Source organism: Thunnus albacares, chromosome 2 (genome assembly GCF_914725855.1).
Source record: "Thunnus albacares chromosome 2, fThuAlb1.1, whole genome shotgun sequence".
Classification (NCBI taxonomy): domain Eukaryota; kingdom Metazoa; phylum Chordata; class Actinopteri; order Scombriformes; family Scombridae; genus Thunnus; species Thunnus albacares.
Genome location: NC_058107.1, coordinates 29276604 through 29296128, shown reverse-complemented (window position 1 = coordinate 29296128; position 19525 = coordinate 29276604). Strand labels below are relative to the sequence as shown.

Sequence of the window (19525 nt, the reverse complement as noted above, 5' to 3'; positions counted from 1 at the left end):
CAGGTAGGTTGTGCGTGTGGATTTGAGTGGATTGTAAATGTGCGTGCATTTGCATACACATCTAGGGTCTCTGAATGTGAATGTGCATATGCGTTGTAAGTGCATTGGTCGTGTCTCCATATTTGTGAGGCAGCTTGTCATTTTGAAACCTGTGAGGGTGAAACCTGCTGTGTGTGTGTGTGTGTGTGTGACCAGGAGGCTTGTAGCAACAGGAGGGGGTAAACAAGTTGACCTTTACAGCTTTGATCACCCTGGAGGAAGGGGATGGGCTGGGTGTGTTGGCTAGAGGGTTGGAGGAGGGAAATTGAGGGAGAAAATGGAGTCTATCTGAGCATAAAGATGTGTTTTGCTGGGTATGTCAATATGCATGAGATATCTGTATCTGTGCTCATCTATCAAGTCATTCCTTACCTCAGCCAGCGGTACGATGCCCTGTATATCGGCGTTGCTGATGTAGAGGTGTGAGACTTTCTCTGTTTGCCTAGAAGTCGTCTGCATGCCAGCTGGGTACTCAACGTTCCAGTGCAGAGTCTGGGTTGGAACCAGGTTGATCACGTTATCGACCTCAAAGTCCAACTGCATCACCTCGTATGATGGATTATCCAATCTAGAGAGACAAAGACAGGTAGGGCAAAGTCAGGTTTTGAACTGAAACAATGGTGATTTTCGATATGGTAATTGTCATGTAAAAATGTCCATTATGCAACTTTTTATAGGCACTTAATATAATAAAGTGACCCTATTATTTACACCTACTTAATGAAATCTGACATATTTTCTTCCACAGTTTCATATGTTTTTTTTGTTGTTTTTTTCTGTCTGTTTTTTGTCCATATAATCATCTTCTGACACAAAGGAAGTGATGTTTAATAGATACAATTTTTTGTTTGGAATTAAATAAGCTTTAATGCGTATGAGCGGTAATAGCCACCATGGCCGATCAGACGACATTAAAATGGCTCCTAGACAACTTCACCTGAAGTCTGAAAGAGACAGACCACATTTTAAGGCATGACAAATAATGCAAAAGAAGTGGCAACAGCCATGATGACCCAGAATACACTTCAAGGTTTCACTTGGGTCAACACAAATTTCATGTCCACTTAGACATGATAGAACAATGCTCTGTCACTGATAATGGTAGATTACCTTTAATACCAGAGAGAGACAGTCGATTGTAAGATAAGAGATGTCTTTTTTTAAAGCAGTGTGAGTCCAGGGAATGTGAGTAACCAGTGTAACAGTAAAATTCTCTCTGCATATAAATTTAGTAAATGAGCATGACACATTGGCGAAGGAAGGTGATAGGTGAAAGGTGAGAGAAATAAAAGGTTGTCACCATTTCAGCAGGGTGGCATGTGCCTTGTAACTGCTTTCCAAACTTTCTTAAAACAAGTGCCTTTGTGCCCTTGAGCCAGTCATAATCTAGCTGAAAGGATCTGTAGTTTATATCTATATTGACAGCGATGATAATAATGATGAGGATGATTCTGAGGATCCTGGAGATGGAAGTGATAATAATAAGTGCCCCTGCCTTGAGGACTGCTAAGTATGTGCAATCACACTATCCATGCGTGCATAGTGTGTGTGTGTGTGTGTATGTGTGTGTTTGTGTTTGTGTAAGTGGGCGTGGGAGAGAAACAGTCAAATCATCCAATCCAAAAATAATGACACGTTTTACAGCTTAATGAATGGAAGCTATAGTGCTTTATGCCTGCTCCACAAAGCCCGGGCAAATCTCTCTCTCTCTCTCATGTCTCTTTCTCTGTGTTGGTGTGTGTGTGTGTATAAATATTGTTATTTTTACTATGCTGACTTTGACTATTTGACTTTGACACAGACCAGTTGCATTGCTAACACCGGCTAAAGCTGTACTTTATTTTTGTTATCAGATGCGCTACATTATTATGAAGCACCCTGACTTGTTAAGGTGAACTTTTTTAAATCACTTAAAAGTAACACAAAATTCATAAAGCAAATTTAGTAACTGTTACAGGATTTTTGAAAAGCACACCTTACTAGTGTCAGTAGTAGCTATAGTTTTTATAATGTAAAACGGTACACTTGGAATTGCTTGGACTGGAGACATCTGGATACCCACTCGTGTCAGTTATTCCAAGAGACACCATCTTTTTTAAAGGGGACAAATTGTGCTTTTTGTGATTTTCTGTTATTTCAAAACTTGAAATGAACATATGTAAAATGTTTTCTATAAGACAAAAGCCCGGGTATCTGCCTGCCCTGAATGCTTAGTTTGTAATGTTATTTTTTGTTTGTTGTTACGAAATGGACGGCCATTTATGGACATCCACAATGAGATGACGTCAGCTCGCCGCGGATGTCCATAAACGGCCGTCTATTCCGTAAAATCTTTGTTGCTTAGGTTGTTAGCGGTGCCCACTCTTATTCCGGATCTGATTAAGGCTGGAGCATGTACGGATGTAATTTGAGAAGTTGCCATTTTGAGTAAAGAACAAGAAAAATAATTGAAATCCCACAACTACAGCTTGTTTACGTAGCCTTCGGAAGCTAAAACAGCCTGTTTCAGACAGAGGCTGAACTGAAGGGTTGCATAAAGGACCAATATAAGATAAATAAGGAGCAAAACAAGCAAAGATATTCCACTAGAGCCCCAAAATAAAAACATAGATCTGGAAATGTTTATTAATGTTTAATATTGTCTGTCCCCTTTAAATAACCATACAACTCGGTGTCATTAAAAAGTTCAGATAACCACTGTTAGATTCAATCCTTTATTCCTACATAGTAAACTACTACAACTTAACAAGAAATCTTTTCTTCAGTTATTCCTCTTTATTCAAATTCCATTTCCTATGTACAAAATGTGCCTGTCATTTTGACAGCTTGGATTCCAGCTGCACATCATGCCCTCACAACTTTATAGACTGTCATTACCTGCTTTGCCTCTCTGCCTGTCAGACATCCCGATACTATCTGCTGCTAGTGTGAATCACATCCTGTGGTATCATTTATCCCTACAGGAATTCTTTGCATCCCCTCCTTCTAGACCAACTATGTTATAATTAGGGTTGGTGTGTGCGTGTGTGTGGTCCGATTCAGAATGAATGAGTGAGTAAAAGTCCACAAAAAAAAAAAAAAAATGTCCACACAGTGCAATAAAATGCTGTGCTTGTGCTGGTTTAAGCTGTTGGAGCCAGAGCAAAAGGAACACAGCAGATCTTAAATAAAAACACTATCTGAAATGTGACAGTACATTTTCCGAGGTGAAGATAGCAGTGAAATATACCTACAGTACAAACAAAAGGTCTCTCAGGTGGGTTTTTCTAAATACAACTTTCTAAACCACAGTTGACTCTTTTATGGTGTCAAGAAAGGTGCACCAAAAATAATTTAGATGTGGTTTAGCAACTTCAAAATCTCTTGGACTGTAAGTCTGCATTTTTTTTTCTCTCTGTCACTGACACTCTCTCTCAACCCTACACACACACACACACACACACACACACACACGTCCAGCGGCTAGTGAAACATGAATTAGAAAGAAAGAAGGTAAGCAGCTGTAAATTGATTTTCACGTTTCATAGCTCTGTCTTACACACACACATACACACACACACACCTAGATATAGGGGGTTAAAGATCATGACAGAGCCAATTGCTGAGGGTATGTGATACCTGGTGTGTCTGTGTGTGTGTGTCTAGGGAGATGGGGTGAGCGATGTGTTACACAGATAGATTAAGGAGAGAAAACTGATGGATGTCAGCTCCCCTTGACCTCTTCCAGATCCCTCCATCATGCTTGCTTTTCTTTCTGTCTGCATCTGTCTGCCTGTCTTGTCCTCTTAGAAATCCTCCCCAGATTCTGTACTCCCTGCAAATGTCTAATTTAGTTTCTGATCACAAATGTATAATTTTTGATACGGTTCTACAGTCAGTGTTGACTTCTCAGAAACAAATCATACAGTCTTGCATCTTTAACGAGCATTCTGCAGCTAGGTTTTCAGCTCTCTTCTCTGATATGTCCATTCCTAAATTTTCCGGTATTAATGACTCCATTAACTGGTTTAATGATTCGTACTCCTTAGCTGTTGATACCGTTGCTCCAAATAAGATCAGACTAGCCCCAAATCCGTCCCCTTGGATAGAAGATTCCATTCGACACCAGAAGAGATTATAAAAAGGCTGAGCGTAAATGGAAAAAAAAAAAATCAAACCTCCATGTTCACTACCTTCACATGAAGGAGCTATTAATCACGCTCAATCAACTCGTCAAGGATGCAAGAGCGGCATATTTCTTTGGCCTAATTAATAATAACAAGCATAACCCTTGGTTTTTGTTTGATACTATTAACCAACTTCTGAATCCTGCTCATTCTGGATTTCCTGCCATCTCTGATGACTGTGATACATTTCTAAATATCTTTGTTGACAAGACCAATGGTCTCATATCAAATTCAACCTTGGAGTTTATCACTCTGTTTGAGTTACCTGCCCTGTTCTGCTGTCTGAGTTCAACCCTATTTCCATGCAAGATCTCTTTGATATAGTTTCTCATATCCGTCCATCGTCCTACCCTGCTGATATATCCATCCAGATTTCTTAAAGCGGTCCTACCAGTCATGGCCCTCTGCCTTCTCTCTATTGTCAATCAATGTCTCTCCTCTGGCTGCATACGTGACTATTTCAAGACAGCCAGTGTCTTACCTCTCCTCTAAAAAACATCTCTAGATACCACTGATTTAGATTTCCAAACTTCCCTTCATTTCAAAAATTCTTGAAAAAGTTGTTGCTCACCAGCTTCTCCAACGGGTTCAGGAACACTGTCTTTGATAAATTTCAATCTGGCTTCTGCTGAAAACACTGAAACAGCACAACTAATGACATACTTATGCGTGCAGATAAAGGTGAATATACCATTTTGGTTTTACTTAACTTATCTTCTATCATTTTAATTGATAGACTACAGAAATAGGTTGGTATCTCTGATACTGCACTCAAATGGTTTTCTTCATACTTGTCTGACAGACATTTCAATGTTCACATTAACAGTTAGGTGTCTTCCTCTGCTCCTCTCTTATATGGGGTTCCACAAGGGTCGATCCTTGGATCTTTTTTCTTTATATGCTTCCTCTGGGCCATCCACTTAACTCCTCTAGTGGGGTCTCCTACCATTGCCATGACATGCAGCTTTACTTCTCGGTTCACAATGTTCGCAGAAAATACAGGCATTACTAACTGGAGCATAATGTGTGGCATGAGCCAGGCTGAGAGACAGAGGGAGAGCGTGAGCAATTTCTTAATTGAAAATAAGCATTCCAACCTCAACCCAAGCCTGAATTTTTAAACAAAATAGCTTGAACCTGACCCAAGCCTGACTACTTCAACAAAGGTTCAGGATTTGGGTAGTAGGACTCTACAGCAGTATTCTGTGGTTGGTAAGCTCAGTGAGCAAAAGTCATAAGTCTGGGGATTCTTTATGATACGTTGACGTCATATGGAATGGATGGTAGAGATGGGAAAGATACTCATGTTTAGGATTTGCAAACGTTCATGTCATCAGCCAATTTGAAACGGTTGTATGATTGCAGAGTTAAAAATACTGTGTACTGACAATATAACACTATATCCATTAAATTTGGGTTTAATGTCATTGAAAGAAGGACTTTGGCTGACATGAGATATTCATGCTTCCCAGACGTAACGACTTGGATGTTGACACTAATATGAAATGAACACAACATAAGTTGATGGTTTATATAAGCTGTATTTCTACAACAAGCATTACTCTTTTTCTTTGTCAGTCCGACCATCCCCCTCACCTGACCTGTCACGTCCAAGTGCTCAACAAAAATTAAGAAAAAAAAGCAAATCCTCTCCTAAATTGACTGTAAAACTTTATCATTTATTTGTCTCTTTGTTTTTACACCCCTTTTTTTGGAAGATGGTTGACTTTGTGCTCATTCTTTTTCTGAAACACTCACTTAGTGATATGTATTAACAGCTGGGGGCTGCCCTGTGCAATGATATACCTTGTAATATAAACTGCGGGATAAATGCCTTGCTGACAGACACACCAACGAGTTGAATCTATGTGATGCTACAAAGTAGCAAAAAGAAATTTAAGTAATATTCTTTTTCATCTGAATCAATGAGATCTTTTTTTTGGTGTGGTCCACCATGCCCCGAGTATGTATGCTTTTGTTTGTATCCATCGATAAGACTTTGTTGCTTATCCTCAGAGGACGAAGCAGTTGCCCAATTTCATATTTTCCAGGGAGAAACCTAAAATACAGCAGAGGTTTAGACACATACACGCAAAGACACAATGCCCTGTCACTTTCGCTCTCTGTTCCTGTCTCTCTCACACTCACAGACTCATGCACATATGCAATGCAATGCACAAGCAACGCACTCCTCTCTCTCTTTCTCTCTCTCTCCCTTTCTCTCTCTCTCTCTCTCACACACACACACATAAAAAAACCATCCAGAAAATGTTGAGTGTGTTTGGGTGCAGTGTAATCGCTGGAGCTGAAAAAGCAATGTGTCTGCAGTGACAGGTTCATTCAGGTGTTAGCTCCGTCCCAACCACAAGGCTCCAAAACAATATTACACTGTCCTCTAGTGCATACGTGTACACGCACTCACATGCGCGCACGCACACACACACACACAAACACACACACATACACCATAACATTGTTCTCCAACACTCAAAACCAACAAAACTGCTGTAGAAATTCACACTCTCTCACCATCTCTGAGTGCATTTTCCTTCAGGCAATACTGACCTTCAGCTGTTATCCCTGTTACTGACACAGTGATGCAGGTTTACAGCGTCGGTCTGAGTGGGTCAGCATGTGTCATCTGACCTGGCTTCACGACCCAGCAATAAGCATTTCTATTATCGGTAAGAATTTAATTCAATGTTATGATTTTTTAATGACATTTAGGTAGTCAACTAACTACCCAACTAATCTAGAAAAGGAATTTGAGAAGGGGACATTAGAGAAGGGAGGATGAGAGAGAAATAGAAAAAATGAACTGAAACTGAACCAATTGTATGCAATTTAATGTTGTGTAATCCAGAGGTTTAGCAAATGGTATGTACAGAACTACAGATGTAGACTTGAGTGTCTGAGAACAGTGAAACCTTGAACAACAGCAGACACAGCATACATGTGTTAAGGCTGGACACGAGTCTCTGTGGGTTTACGCACAGAAGGGTTCAAAAAGGAAAAAAGGCATTAAACACAGGTATAAAAGAAGCGGACGCATTAACTCTCTCTGAATGACACAGAGATGTATGTTCCAACCTTAAAGCATTTCATATGTACAGTAGGTGTTCTGGTATGTCAGTCTGGTTTTGCGCTTTGCACTACCTATCCATCATGTCTACACACTATATCTGTCTTTTTACCAAGCTACCTTACCTATCTAACCATCTATGGTTGATGGAAATGCTCATTGGATTGTTCTTTGATTTCAAACTGGAAAAATATGTCAGTGGAGGGAATCTTGCAGCTGCTTTGGAAGAACAGAGTTTCACAAAATCAGTTTAGGATTTAATTTTATACCATGAGGTTTCAGAGTAAACTAATTTAATCAATTACTTCATGATTTTATATTTGTGATACTTAGTTTTAAAAATGCCAATCCAGTATCTGATTAGGTGTCATCAATTCTCAAGTGAATGTGAATCAAAGACCAAATATTTCTCTCTTGAGAGTCATTATGCCTGATGTTGTGCCTGAATTCAAGACAACAATACTATCACAATCATACACATTAAAGATCATAACCTAGTTGGCTGGCAATCTATACACTGGGGATGTGCAGAGGGCCCAGTGTTTGTAGTTTTTGTTTTTATTACGCTTTAGCTTTAACTTTAGAAAATTAAAATTTTACAATAAGTGTTCATGAAGTGTTCCCTTGGGAGCACTTTGCGTGTGTTTGTATCTCAGCTTTATCTCTGAGAAACACCCCCAACTCCAGGAGGAGCAGGTGGATTTGACTCCCCTCGTTTAGTCTTGCTGACAGATGTAACAGCGGAGCACAGGAGAGGGACTGAAATAGCAATTTAACTGACCTGTGTGCTGGTATTTGAGATGTTTTTGGGGTTTTTTCTTCCCGAAAAAAAAAAAGCAAATGTATGAAACAAATCGCTTGCATCTTTAATTTGGGGGATGTATATAGAAAGGGATCCTGGGTATGTTTGGAAAATGCTACCTGAGCTAAAAGTACACAAGGCAGAATGAAGGAAAGTGGTTGAACCATAAAACACAAATTACAGCTATCCATTACACAATAACTCCGAAGTTGTGGACTTTTTTTCCTGACTCACCTGTGTTGCTAGATAATTGATATAGATAACTTTATACACAATGAGACAGACAGATAGAGAGACACATCTTTTTGATATTGAATGTTTCTCTGCCTATGGGAGGCTGACCTAGCTTAATTTATAAGCCCAGATAAAAAGATACACTTCAGGCAGCAGCGAGTGTCTTGTGAGACGTGCTTGCTGGACTCACTTCTTACACTCATGTGTAACTGGTTTGGCCCTTCTGGAGTCTCTGAGCTGATTAGCAGAGATGATTAACTCTCTTTTTTTCTGTTTATCTATTTAGCCATCAATTAAACAATTTAGTTTCCAGGCTGGGTCAACTGAGATAAAATCGTGTTTGCAGCCTCACTGAACCTGTTCTTTGCTCATTCTTAGTCACCTTTCTTTTTTTCTGTCTCTACATCTGTGTGTCTGTCAATCCATTTATCCATCAATTTCTCTGGATTTTTAGCCACACTGAAGGTCGGTCAGTCCAACACTTTAGTCTAGGCTGAAATAGCTCAATAACTATTAAATACATTGTTATTAAACTTTGTACAGACATTCATGATCGCCACAGGATAAATTTTAATGACTTTGGTGATTTCCTCACTTTTCATCTAGCATCATCAGCAGGTCAAAAATTCTCTTTTATCCAGTGAAATATCTCGACATTTTCTGGATGGATTGGCACAAAATTTTCCATGGACATCCATGGTTCCTAGACGACATATCGAAATGACTAGTGATCCCCTGACTTTCCTCTTTTTTCTCTCTAGCACCACCATGAGGTTCATATTTATGGATGAAATGTCTCGAGAACTATGACATTTGATACTGACATTCATGTCTCCCTCAGTATGAATTGTAATAATATTCCCTAAATGTTCATCCAGGTCCATCATCAGGTCAACATTTGTCCAATATGTTGGTTTATGACTAATGCAAGATAAATAACATTAACATCATCCTCAGTTGAACTTTGTGTTTAGTGATATTAAGCAAATGTTAGCATGCTAACATGCTCTGTGTTTCCAGTAAGCTAGCATTCGCTTTGGCCTGAGGTAGTGGGGTGCATTTCAAGACTCACCCCAAACGGATGGCGCTGACCATAAGCTGAAACTCTGGGCTTCAAACTCCCAATGCAAACCATTGGGTGATGTCACACCTGGCTACGTCCATCTTTATATACAGTCTATGCTGTATATGCTATGTTGTGTCATGTTGAACTACATACACATAGTGACAAAGTTTTATACAAACTCTGAAACTAAACTCTAAAAACTCTGGACAAAAAGCCAATGCATTTCCATCACTGTAGGGTACTGGAGAAATACAATTTACTGAGCTTTGACAGTTATAGATTATTCTCAAATTTGTGCCCAGTTTATAAAATTTTAAATGGTTTGGCCCCTCCTCCACTATGTGACTTTCAGTACACTCGCTCAGTAAGTTCTCCTCCAGAATATCCTCTATACAAGATTGTACTATACCATGTCGTCGCACTGCATTTGGGCAGTCAGCTTTCTCTGCAAAAGCCACAACTTAGTGGAATACCCTACCTGATGATATGAAGAACTGTAGTTCTATCAATACATTCAAGGCCAAATTAAAACATCAACTAAAGATGAACCAGCTGTGTAACCACTGAGTCTAGTTTACATTATTAATTTTTAATTGACATTGTGGGTGTATGTGATGTGCTGTTGTGTGTAGATTTGTATTTTGTATGGTGTGTTCTGTGTGTTTTTTTTGTTTGTTTGTTTTGGGTTTTTTTTTTTTTGCTTTGTACTGTTTGTTGTTGTGCTATTGTATGTTTTGATTGTGGGGGACTACGGATGCAAATTAGCTTCAAGCTAACTCTGGTGCAGTTCATCTTTAATGTTTAAAACTGCACACTGTCCCGATCAATAAATCAAATCAATCAAAAAAAATAAAAATAAAACAAACAACGTAAAAAAAAAAACATTGGGTGATGTCACACCCGGCTACGTCCATCTTTATATACAGTCTATGCTGTATATGCTAATGTTGTGTCATGTTGAACTATATACACATAGTGACAAAGGCACTTACTCAGAGACAAGAAAAAACTGAAAAGACAAATAAATGAATGCACAAATATATCCACATATAAAGAGAAGCTTATAAAATGAGTGTGTGTGTGTGTGTGTGTGTGTGTGTGTGTGTGTGAGCCCTTGAGCTGCCCCCTGGGTCAATGTGCAGAGTCTCCTTTCCTTTCTGACCATGTAACAAATGGCTGACACACACACACACACACACACACACACACACACACACACACACTTAGACACCTCCAGTGGCCTTGCCGTAGAGGACCCGTCCATCTCTCTGTCACAGCTGTAATAAGAGACACACATAGTATTTGAATGTTTCCCTGCACACACACACACACACACACACACACACACATACACATCATTGCTTGAATGATGAAGTCAAGTAGAGAACATATAGAGGCCTTGGTTCTCCCCACAACTCTCCAATGCCACCCACAACAGAGACAAAGCCTGGTCCAAGGCTAGATCCAGTCGCACCCCTCAGGACGGGTTAACCTTTAGGCAACAAAGAAACATCTGCACCAGCATGATTAGGAAGGCTAAATCAAATTATTATCAGTCAGCTCTCTCTGCCTGAGAGTCACATCATGGTCACATCTCCATCCACAAATCAAACAAGTATCTGGTCATATTTCCAATAGATCATACATTGTCAAATTTTTTAATCACCATTTCCTCTCCTCTGGTCTTTTATTTAATGTGTCTGCAGATTCAACTGTAGACAATTACCATATCTGTCCAGCACAGGGAGTCCCCAATGCCCCATCTTCTTCTGACTGCAATTTTATTTTTAGTTTGATAAGCAGTGCATATGTTTACGAAGCTCTGCTTAGATTAAAAGCATGCAAAAATACTGGTGCAGATAATCTTGATTTATATCTTCAGCTAAATTCCCCCATAATCTGTCCATATTTAGCATATATTTTTAACAGGCATGTTTACAGCTTTGTGGAAAAGCACCTTAATAGCGCTCTTACACAAAAGTGGTGATGTCTCCGATCTAAACAACTACTGTCCAATATCTAAACTTCCTTTTTTAGCAAAGATCCTAGAATCATTGGTCAATTTAGAGCTACACGCCTTTATTGATTCACTAAACTTACGACAGCCACAACAGTCTGGTTTTCTCCCAGGTCACCGCACAATAACAGCTGCAGTTTCAGTCATTGATAACATTACCTCCTCCCTGGATAAAAAAACAATTTTGTGCTGCTCTTTTCATTGACCTCTCAAAGTCATTTGATACCGTTGATCATAAAATCCTACAGTACACTATAAGCTACACTCTGTAAGTCTAGATGAAGCCATGTTTAATTGGTTCCAGTCTTACCTTACAGAGAGAACTCGGACTGTTGTTGCTGATGGAACTCAGTCAAGTCATCTTACCATCAGAAATGGGTTGCCACAGGGGTCTATCCTTGGTCCATTGCGGTTTATATTATAAATAACATTTTTCTTAAAATAATAAATGACATAATTCTTCCTAATCAATATTTCAATGTCCGCTTTTTTGCAGATGATACAATTTAATATGCCTCAGCCTTTGATGCTTATTATAACTCCTTAATCACAGACTGATTTCAAATGCAGAAAAGACCAAGTACATGGTATTCTCCACCTTCACCAGTGACTCTCACTATCCTGCCATTAAAACTTTAAATGGCACCCATATTACTCTTGCTGAGTCATACAAATACTTAGGAATTTGGCTTGACAGCAGACTTTCATTCGAGATTCATATTCAACACTTGACTAAAAAATTAAAAATCCAACTAAGATTCTTGTAAAGAATCAAAGGATCTGTCTTCTTCCATCTGTAAAACTATTGTGCAGTCAACCTTCATGTCTGTCCTTGACTATGGAGATATTCTGTATTGTCATGCAACCATATCAACACTTCAGCAAACCTGTACTATAGCATAGTGCATTACGCTTTATCACAAGTGATACTCATCATTATTCTTTGTATCACAAGGTTGAGTGGACTCTAGAGTCAAGAAGAAATAGCCATCTCATGTTATTCATCTATAAAGCTCTACTGTTGAAGTTCCAAACTACTTCACATCTCTTCTCTCATTTAAATCTAGTAACTACAGTATGTGATCCAGTAATAACTTTAAATTAGATATCCCTCAGGTACACACTAATGTTGACAGAACTGGTTTCAGGTATTATGCACCTTTAAAATGAAATGAACTGCACACTGCCCTCAAACTTGAGTCTTACATTCCTCTTGGAGATTGTAAACCTTTATTATCTGATATTTTTTATGATTCTAGTAACTGTTTTTTTTTTATTAATTCCTCGTTTATCGTGCCGTTGTGTTGTTTCTGTTTGCTGATTGTGTTCTTGTCTTATGAATGTTTCTTGTTCTCAACTCTCTCTTGGAAAAGAGATCTTAATCTCAATGAGACTGCCTGATTAAATAAAGATTTTTAAAAAAGTCTCAGTTAACCAGGCTTCTTGCCGAATCCAATATATGCCACATACACACACATAGACACACCAGATTAATACCAGAGCATTTGATCTGAAACTGAAACTGATTAGATTTACTTTCTCGAGAGATATTTAGCTCATGAGTTCCCTTTGAAATTTGACTTTAAGTGTTGCAATATTCATCAGTGAGTTTAAATTAAGTTTGAAATAAATACGAGCATGGTGGTTGATTATGATATTTATTGAGAATTCCATTTTCCCCTCAAAACCTCAATTGTTTTCAGAGGAATTAAGCTCCCTGTGGCTCCTCTGTAATTCGAACCCTGTTGCTGACCCCTCGCTGTTTTGTCCTACTGAGGAGAAGCAGGAGGTAGCCAAAGGAAAATCTCTTTCCTTTAAGTCACCCTCAAAGTTGCAAAAAACACACATACGATCTATAAGCACGCACACACACACACGCGGGCACGCTAACACACACACATGCACACAAACACACACATACACACACACACACACACTCACTCACGCCGTGTACAAGTGCAGGGAGGACAGGTTGTCTTATCAAAGTGTACTGTAGGAAAGTGGTGGTCTCGGGGGAAATTCAAAGGACAATAGAGAACAAACACACACACACACACGCACACACCCACCAGCAGACATGCACCGCTGGCAAGAAGAGACATCCCCTGGGAGAATACAAGGCAGGAAAGAAAGGATGGAAAGGGAGGAGGACAAGGAAAAAGGAGAAGGGACAATTTTTCTCTTTTTGCTCAGAGGAAGTTGTCACTTACAGCATTTCCCCTCAGCACCTGCACAGCCAGTGGCTGACAGCAGGTGTGAGTGTGTGTGTGTGTTACACAGAGAGAGACACAGGGGGTTTTAAAGAGAAAGATCTGATAGAGACAACGATAATAGATGAATGGATAGATATGAAGATAGATTAAACAAGAGAAAAAAAAAGCACCATAGAGTAAAACGCAATATGGAAGGTAAGTGATAAAGAGAAACAAAGAGAGCACCACATGGAAACAAAAACACACACACACTCTCTCTCTTTCACACACACACACACACACACACACGCACACAAAGCTGTCAGAGATGTGTTAGCTACAACAGGGAGACAGAGAAAGACAGAAGTAAAGGCAAGACGACGCCAGGCGGAACCACAGACCGACAACACACTGTCACAGCCATCACCCACCTTCACCTTCACTCCGTGTGTGTAGGTGTGTGTGTGTGTGTGTGTGTGTGTGAGCGCGTGTGTGACAGCTGGACGCAGAGATGCAACACACCGTCGCAGACAACCCCTGTCAGTTTGGTTTAAGACAACCCCCAAACCACATGCATGCGCGTGTGTGTATGTGTGTGGAAAGGCGCATATCGTTCTGGGCATTTTTGTGCATATCAGCTTGTGTGTGTGTGTATTTCACCCCAATGTGGCAGTCCATCAGCCGTTCACACTTAATTTCAACACCTCAATGCGCACACATGCACCCATCCATCCTTTCAACACACACACACACCCGCTGAGTCTTTTTAACCTGGTTTAGCCTCCACTGACCGGCTGTCAGATCTGGGTTGCCATCGGTTACCAAACCCTATAATGTCAAGGGAAATGGAAAAATAGATGATAGAGAGAGCGAGCAAGAGGAAAATCACTTGCTATTTTAAACTATCTTGTAGGACAAGCCATCAGAGTTAACCACATCATAAGAGAGTTAAGTACTAAATACTAAAAGACTTATCTTGTTGATGCAGCTTAGAAAAGAGAGGAATGTGGTGCAGGTTGACATTTACTGTAGGTTCACAACTGAAGATCAGGTCAGCTTTGTGTTATTAATGCCAGGGCTCCTCAGCTAATGTAGTCTACTGGGATAATTTTTCCCATTGTGTGTGATGGAAGCAACAAAACGTTAATGCAAAAATACCATTCCTTTAATTGAGTTTCTGAAAAATGGATGGAGCAATATGATTGACTTGTATCACATAAAGTGTACAGCAACACGATAACAACTGTTGTTAATATAAAAAATATGAATAAAATCCCAGTCCAACAGGCCACATTGAAAGGCTACAAAATAAACTACTGTGGTGTTTCTTTTGCTTCTGTTGTTACCTGTCTTCAGCACACACACACACGCACACGCAACTAAGCATTCCCAATCTATGAAAATGTATTACATGTCACATATAGATACAAACTACCTACATGTACATTCAAACCCGCTGATATTTCAATTTCAGCTGTGTCTCCCACTGAGCACGCAAATCTAAAAATAAATATAAGAAATTGTGAAATGCTTTGTGTTAACAAGCTTTGAGATAACAGACGAATACATGCATATCACAGCTCACACACTTACACAAACAATCCAGTTCTCTCTTAGACACAGAAACACTGAGACAAATAATGAGGCAAATACTAACAATATGACAACGCGAAGATTGTTAAAACATGCATAAACAGAGACCAAATTAGTTGGAGCTACGATTTACAGGTTTACACATATATGGACACACAAACACACACAGGCTTGGTGCAACAAAACAACTGAGAAAATTAAATTTTATCCAATTTTATAAAGAATATGGCAAGGTGTTGTTCCAAAGACCCCTTTAGCTATACTGGCAATGTTTGAGGCTAATTGACAACATAACACAAATGACATGAATGTAAATGACTTAACAAACTATTTTCATGACAGAAAATCTAAATTTTAATTTTCCTTTTTACACGTCATTGTTAACACTGACTGTTAAGCACATAGAAGACGATGGAGTGAATCTATCTGTGTGTGTGTGTAAGAGGGAGGGTGTGTGTGTGTCCGAGCTGTCAAGAATACAGTCAGGTTGTCACTGAGAGGACAGAAGGGACTCTGGGGGAATGAGCTTGCAGAAACGAAGTAGACACGCACAGACTCTCTCTCTCTCACACACACACACACACACACACACTTCAACCACCATACATATTGTGCACACAAGCATGCAAAAACACACGGATTGCTTCATGTCGAGCTCTAGTTTGAAGTGTGTTTTGACATAATAAACACATTTGCATACACGGCACTCCTCCGCTATTCATTAAAATGTGTGCATGTGACACACCGGCGCACGCTATCAAGGTGAGAGTTAAGTGGATGTAAGAGAACAGATCAATAGTACTGAGCAGCTAAAGGCAAACACACTGACACTGGCACAGTGGTCTTGTTTGTTAAAACCTCTGTCTGTCTTCCCTGTGTGTGAACCTCTGGGCTTCGGAGGTGAAAAGTAGCAAAATACATTTATTCAACTACTGTTCTGAAATACAGTTCTGTTTCAGTTTGTGCAACTTAAAGGGGACGTTGCGTTGGACACCATTTCCAGATCTATATTTCTGTTGGAATATTTTTGCACAATTTGCAGTTCCCTCAGTTTAGCCTCTGTCTGAAACAGGCCATTTTAGCTCCTGTCTCTTTAAGCCTCCCCCCCTCACAATGAGCCCACCCTTTTTTGATTGGTCAGTCTTCTGGAAGCTGCTCCTCAGAAGACTACCACCAGCTCCAGAAGCTACGTATACAAACAATAGCAGTTGGATTTCACGTCGTTTTCCACTTCGTTACTCAAAAGATAAACTTCTCAAATGCATCCGTACATGATCGAGCCTGAATCTGATCTTAAATATGTGATTGGGCGATGCGAACAACCCATGAATGACCTTAGCAACAACCTTAGCAACAAAGGCTACAGAATGGACGGCCGTTTGTGGGCGTGTGTGAACGATCAGACTTTGATGGGGAAGTAGACATAATTTTGCAAACTGAATGTTTTGTTGTGCTTTTTTTTTTTTTTTACATATATTCACCTCATGTTTTGGAAGTGACTATGTTTAACATTACTATGGCATATTTAATTTGAATTTGAATAATTTGAATCCATTACATTTGTACTTTTTTTTATTATTTTTTACTACTTAAGTTAGATTTATGTCATGGCTGCAGGTATTATTTTACATATGTAAGAGCTCATCATATGTTTATCCACAATATTGCTATACATTTAACTACCCAACAGTTGTTACAAAAGTGTTTATAAAGCATTGGACCACAGACCATTCTGCTCATACTTTTATTAAAATACATTTTTAGAATGCAGGCCTCTACTTGTAATAGGCTTTTTTTACTATATACTTTCTTGTTTCTGCATTGCCCTGTGTATGAACCTCTTTTACTCTCTAATTTCGTCACTTTTCTTTGTGTGTGAGAGAGAGAAAGGGTGAGACTTTTATTGTGTCTCCCCCTCTGTATTGTGTAATATGTATTCCTGTCATTGTATCTGTGTTTATGTATGCATGGCTCTGTATTTATCTGTTTTTTTACCCCCTGTCTTGTTCCTATTCCTTTCCCTTTTTTCGCTCTTCCTCTAACTCTGTCTTTCTCTCTCTCTCTCAGCATCTCTTGTTTTTGGGTGATGTACTCTCTGCATGCGCACAATATCCCTCTCTTGCTCTGTCCCCCACCTCACACACACACATGGAAACAGCTATGGTGGTGTGGTAAGTAATGGGCTATTCCCTGGCATAGCAGTTGTTGGATTGCACATAGGCCCTTCATCGACATGCACAGACCCCCTATCGAGCACCTATAAACACACACACACACACACACACACACACACACACACACAGACCTACACCATCTCTTATTCTTGTTTGCTCTTTCTTGTTCATACCTACCCCCTGCCTCGAAAACCAAATAGTCTCCTCTCTCTCTGTCTACCATACGCAGACAGACACACACATATGCTGCACACACACAGCCTCCTTTTATCGTTCACCCTTTTTTTAATAACTACCCACACACTCTCTCTCTCTCTCCTTCCTGTTTCAACAACTGTGACGCACACACTCTCTCTCTCTATCACGTACACACACAAGAGGACAAACACAGACCCCCCACCCAGATATACACCGATATGCAACATGCAAATGCTTTTAAGAGACGCTCTGCGAAGGGACAGGGAGTGTGCATCTGCACCTGTGTGTGCATATGTGTGCATATTTAAAGGATTTCCCAAGCGTCATGTTCTGTCTTTTTCAGTTTTTCAGAGCACTTTCATGGATTTAATGCTTTGTTTCTGGGGGACACACAGCTGATATAGTTATGGAAGATGGGAGAAGGTAACATTTCGCCAAGCCTGACGAGCTTCAAGATGTTGACGTCATTTATTTGTAGCTACTTGCATCTTGATCTTGAACGTGGCTCACTGAAAAGAGTGAGATCCAAGGTTTCAGATCCAAGGCCAATGTAAAAAATACATAAATAAAAGAGGAAAGAAACATGTCAACAAAAATTCACAATACATTTCATTTCCCCTTACCACCACTCAACAACAACAACAAAAAAAAAAAACATCTAACATGATCAAACATGTCATGATTCATCACTCCAAGGGTTTTGCCCATACTGTATGCTTGGTTTATGTATGACCTTCACTATGAAATTTGGTCTGTCTGTCACAGACACGATGCTAAAATGTAAAATGTAAATATTTTAATGAAGTGGGTTTACAGTTAACTATTGCAGTCATATCAGTTGATGACAGAGAGCATTTATATGAAAATTATGTGAGTAATTAAATTGCTAGGGATGCAATAGATTGTAAAGCCACATTTTTGCTGGTCTTTAGTTATAGTTTATGTACCTTTTTAATTAATGAATAAAACTTATAATCAGCTAGGCTAAAAAAAAAAAAAACACACAAAAACTGGTTGGGTGCAGAGCTGTTGAATAGTTTACAATTTGTAACCCTACTTTGCTCTTTGTCTCACTTTAAAATTTCAAACACATGAAAGTCTCTGACAGAAAAAAACAAAAAAAAAACAAAAGAGAATTGGCTAGTCTGGGAGACTGAAGTAGGAGAAGAGTGGGGAATGAAAGAGATAGCGGGAGACAAATGAGAAGACGATAAAACAGAGAGGAAGTGAGATACAGAAATACAAGACAGAAAGAAACAAACGAGACAGAGACAGAGTATGAGAGACATATGAGCGGACGAAAGAAAGAGATTTTACATCCCAGCAAGGTTCTAGGCATTAGCCTCCGTTCGGACTGCCCTGGTTTGTCTAATTGCTGCACAATAACAAGATATGAATCATCATCTTGATGAGATACAGATGCCATTAACAAGTCAATTCCTGCCGTTCATTTCCACATATCTCTAAAGATCTTATTAAGTCTGACACATCTCCTCCCACACAGTTACCTCAAATAACCCCCTTTCCTAAAAGCATGCGACCTGACGCTCAGACGCTGATAAAATGACAAACTGCCAAATAGTATCTTTAAAAAGATGTTCATATGTCAGAAAAAAGTGGCTGTCATTTCACAACAAAGACTTACCTCATGGAGAGCTGGGAGCCACTGGTACTAATGTTTTAAGACACAGGTGAGTTATAGGTCGGGTTTATTTGCACATTCAAATGCAAGGACTAAAAGGTAAAGGGAAGTGTCGCACACCTTCAGCAGAAGAAACAAACATTGTGAAGAGAAATGGAGATGTGATAGAGAACAAAACATCAGAGCTGGACCATAAAACCATTTTGCTTTTTTTGTCCATGTGCCAACAACGTACTACGACTTAGCTTTCTACTGATAATACCCTTTTTTCTTTTCCAGCAGATAATTCCAGCACTCTTCCGTCATTACATGTAATCATC

General features: G+C 39.4%; 1 protein-coding gene across 1 annotated transcript in view; it reads right to left on the bottom strand.

Annotated features, from left to right (window-relative positions):
- si:dkey-215k6.1 (transmembrane protein 132D) overlaps positions 1-19525 on the bottom strand; it is a gene marked incomplete at its 5' end in the record, with an annotated part of 187447 nt that overhangs the window by 82609 nt on the left and 85313 nt on the right. Inside the window, one exon of the mRNA XM_044329502.1 lies at positions 412-607. Coding sequence (XP_044185437.1) covers positions 412-607 — 196 coding nt within the window. The remainder of the gene's footprint in view (positions 1-411; positions 608-19525) is intronic.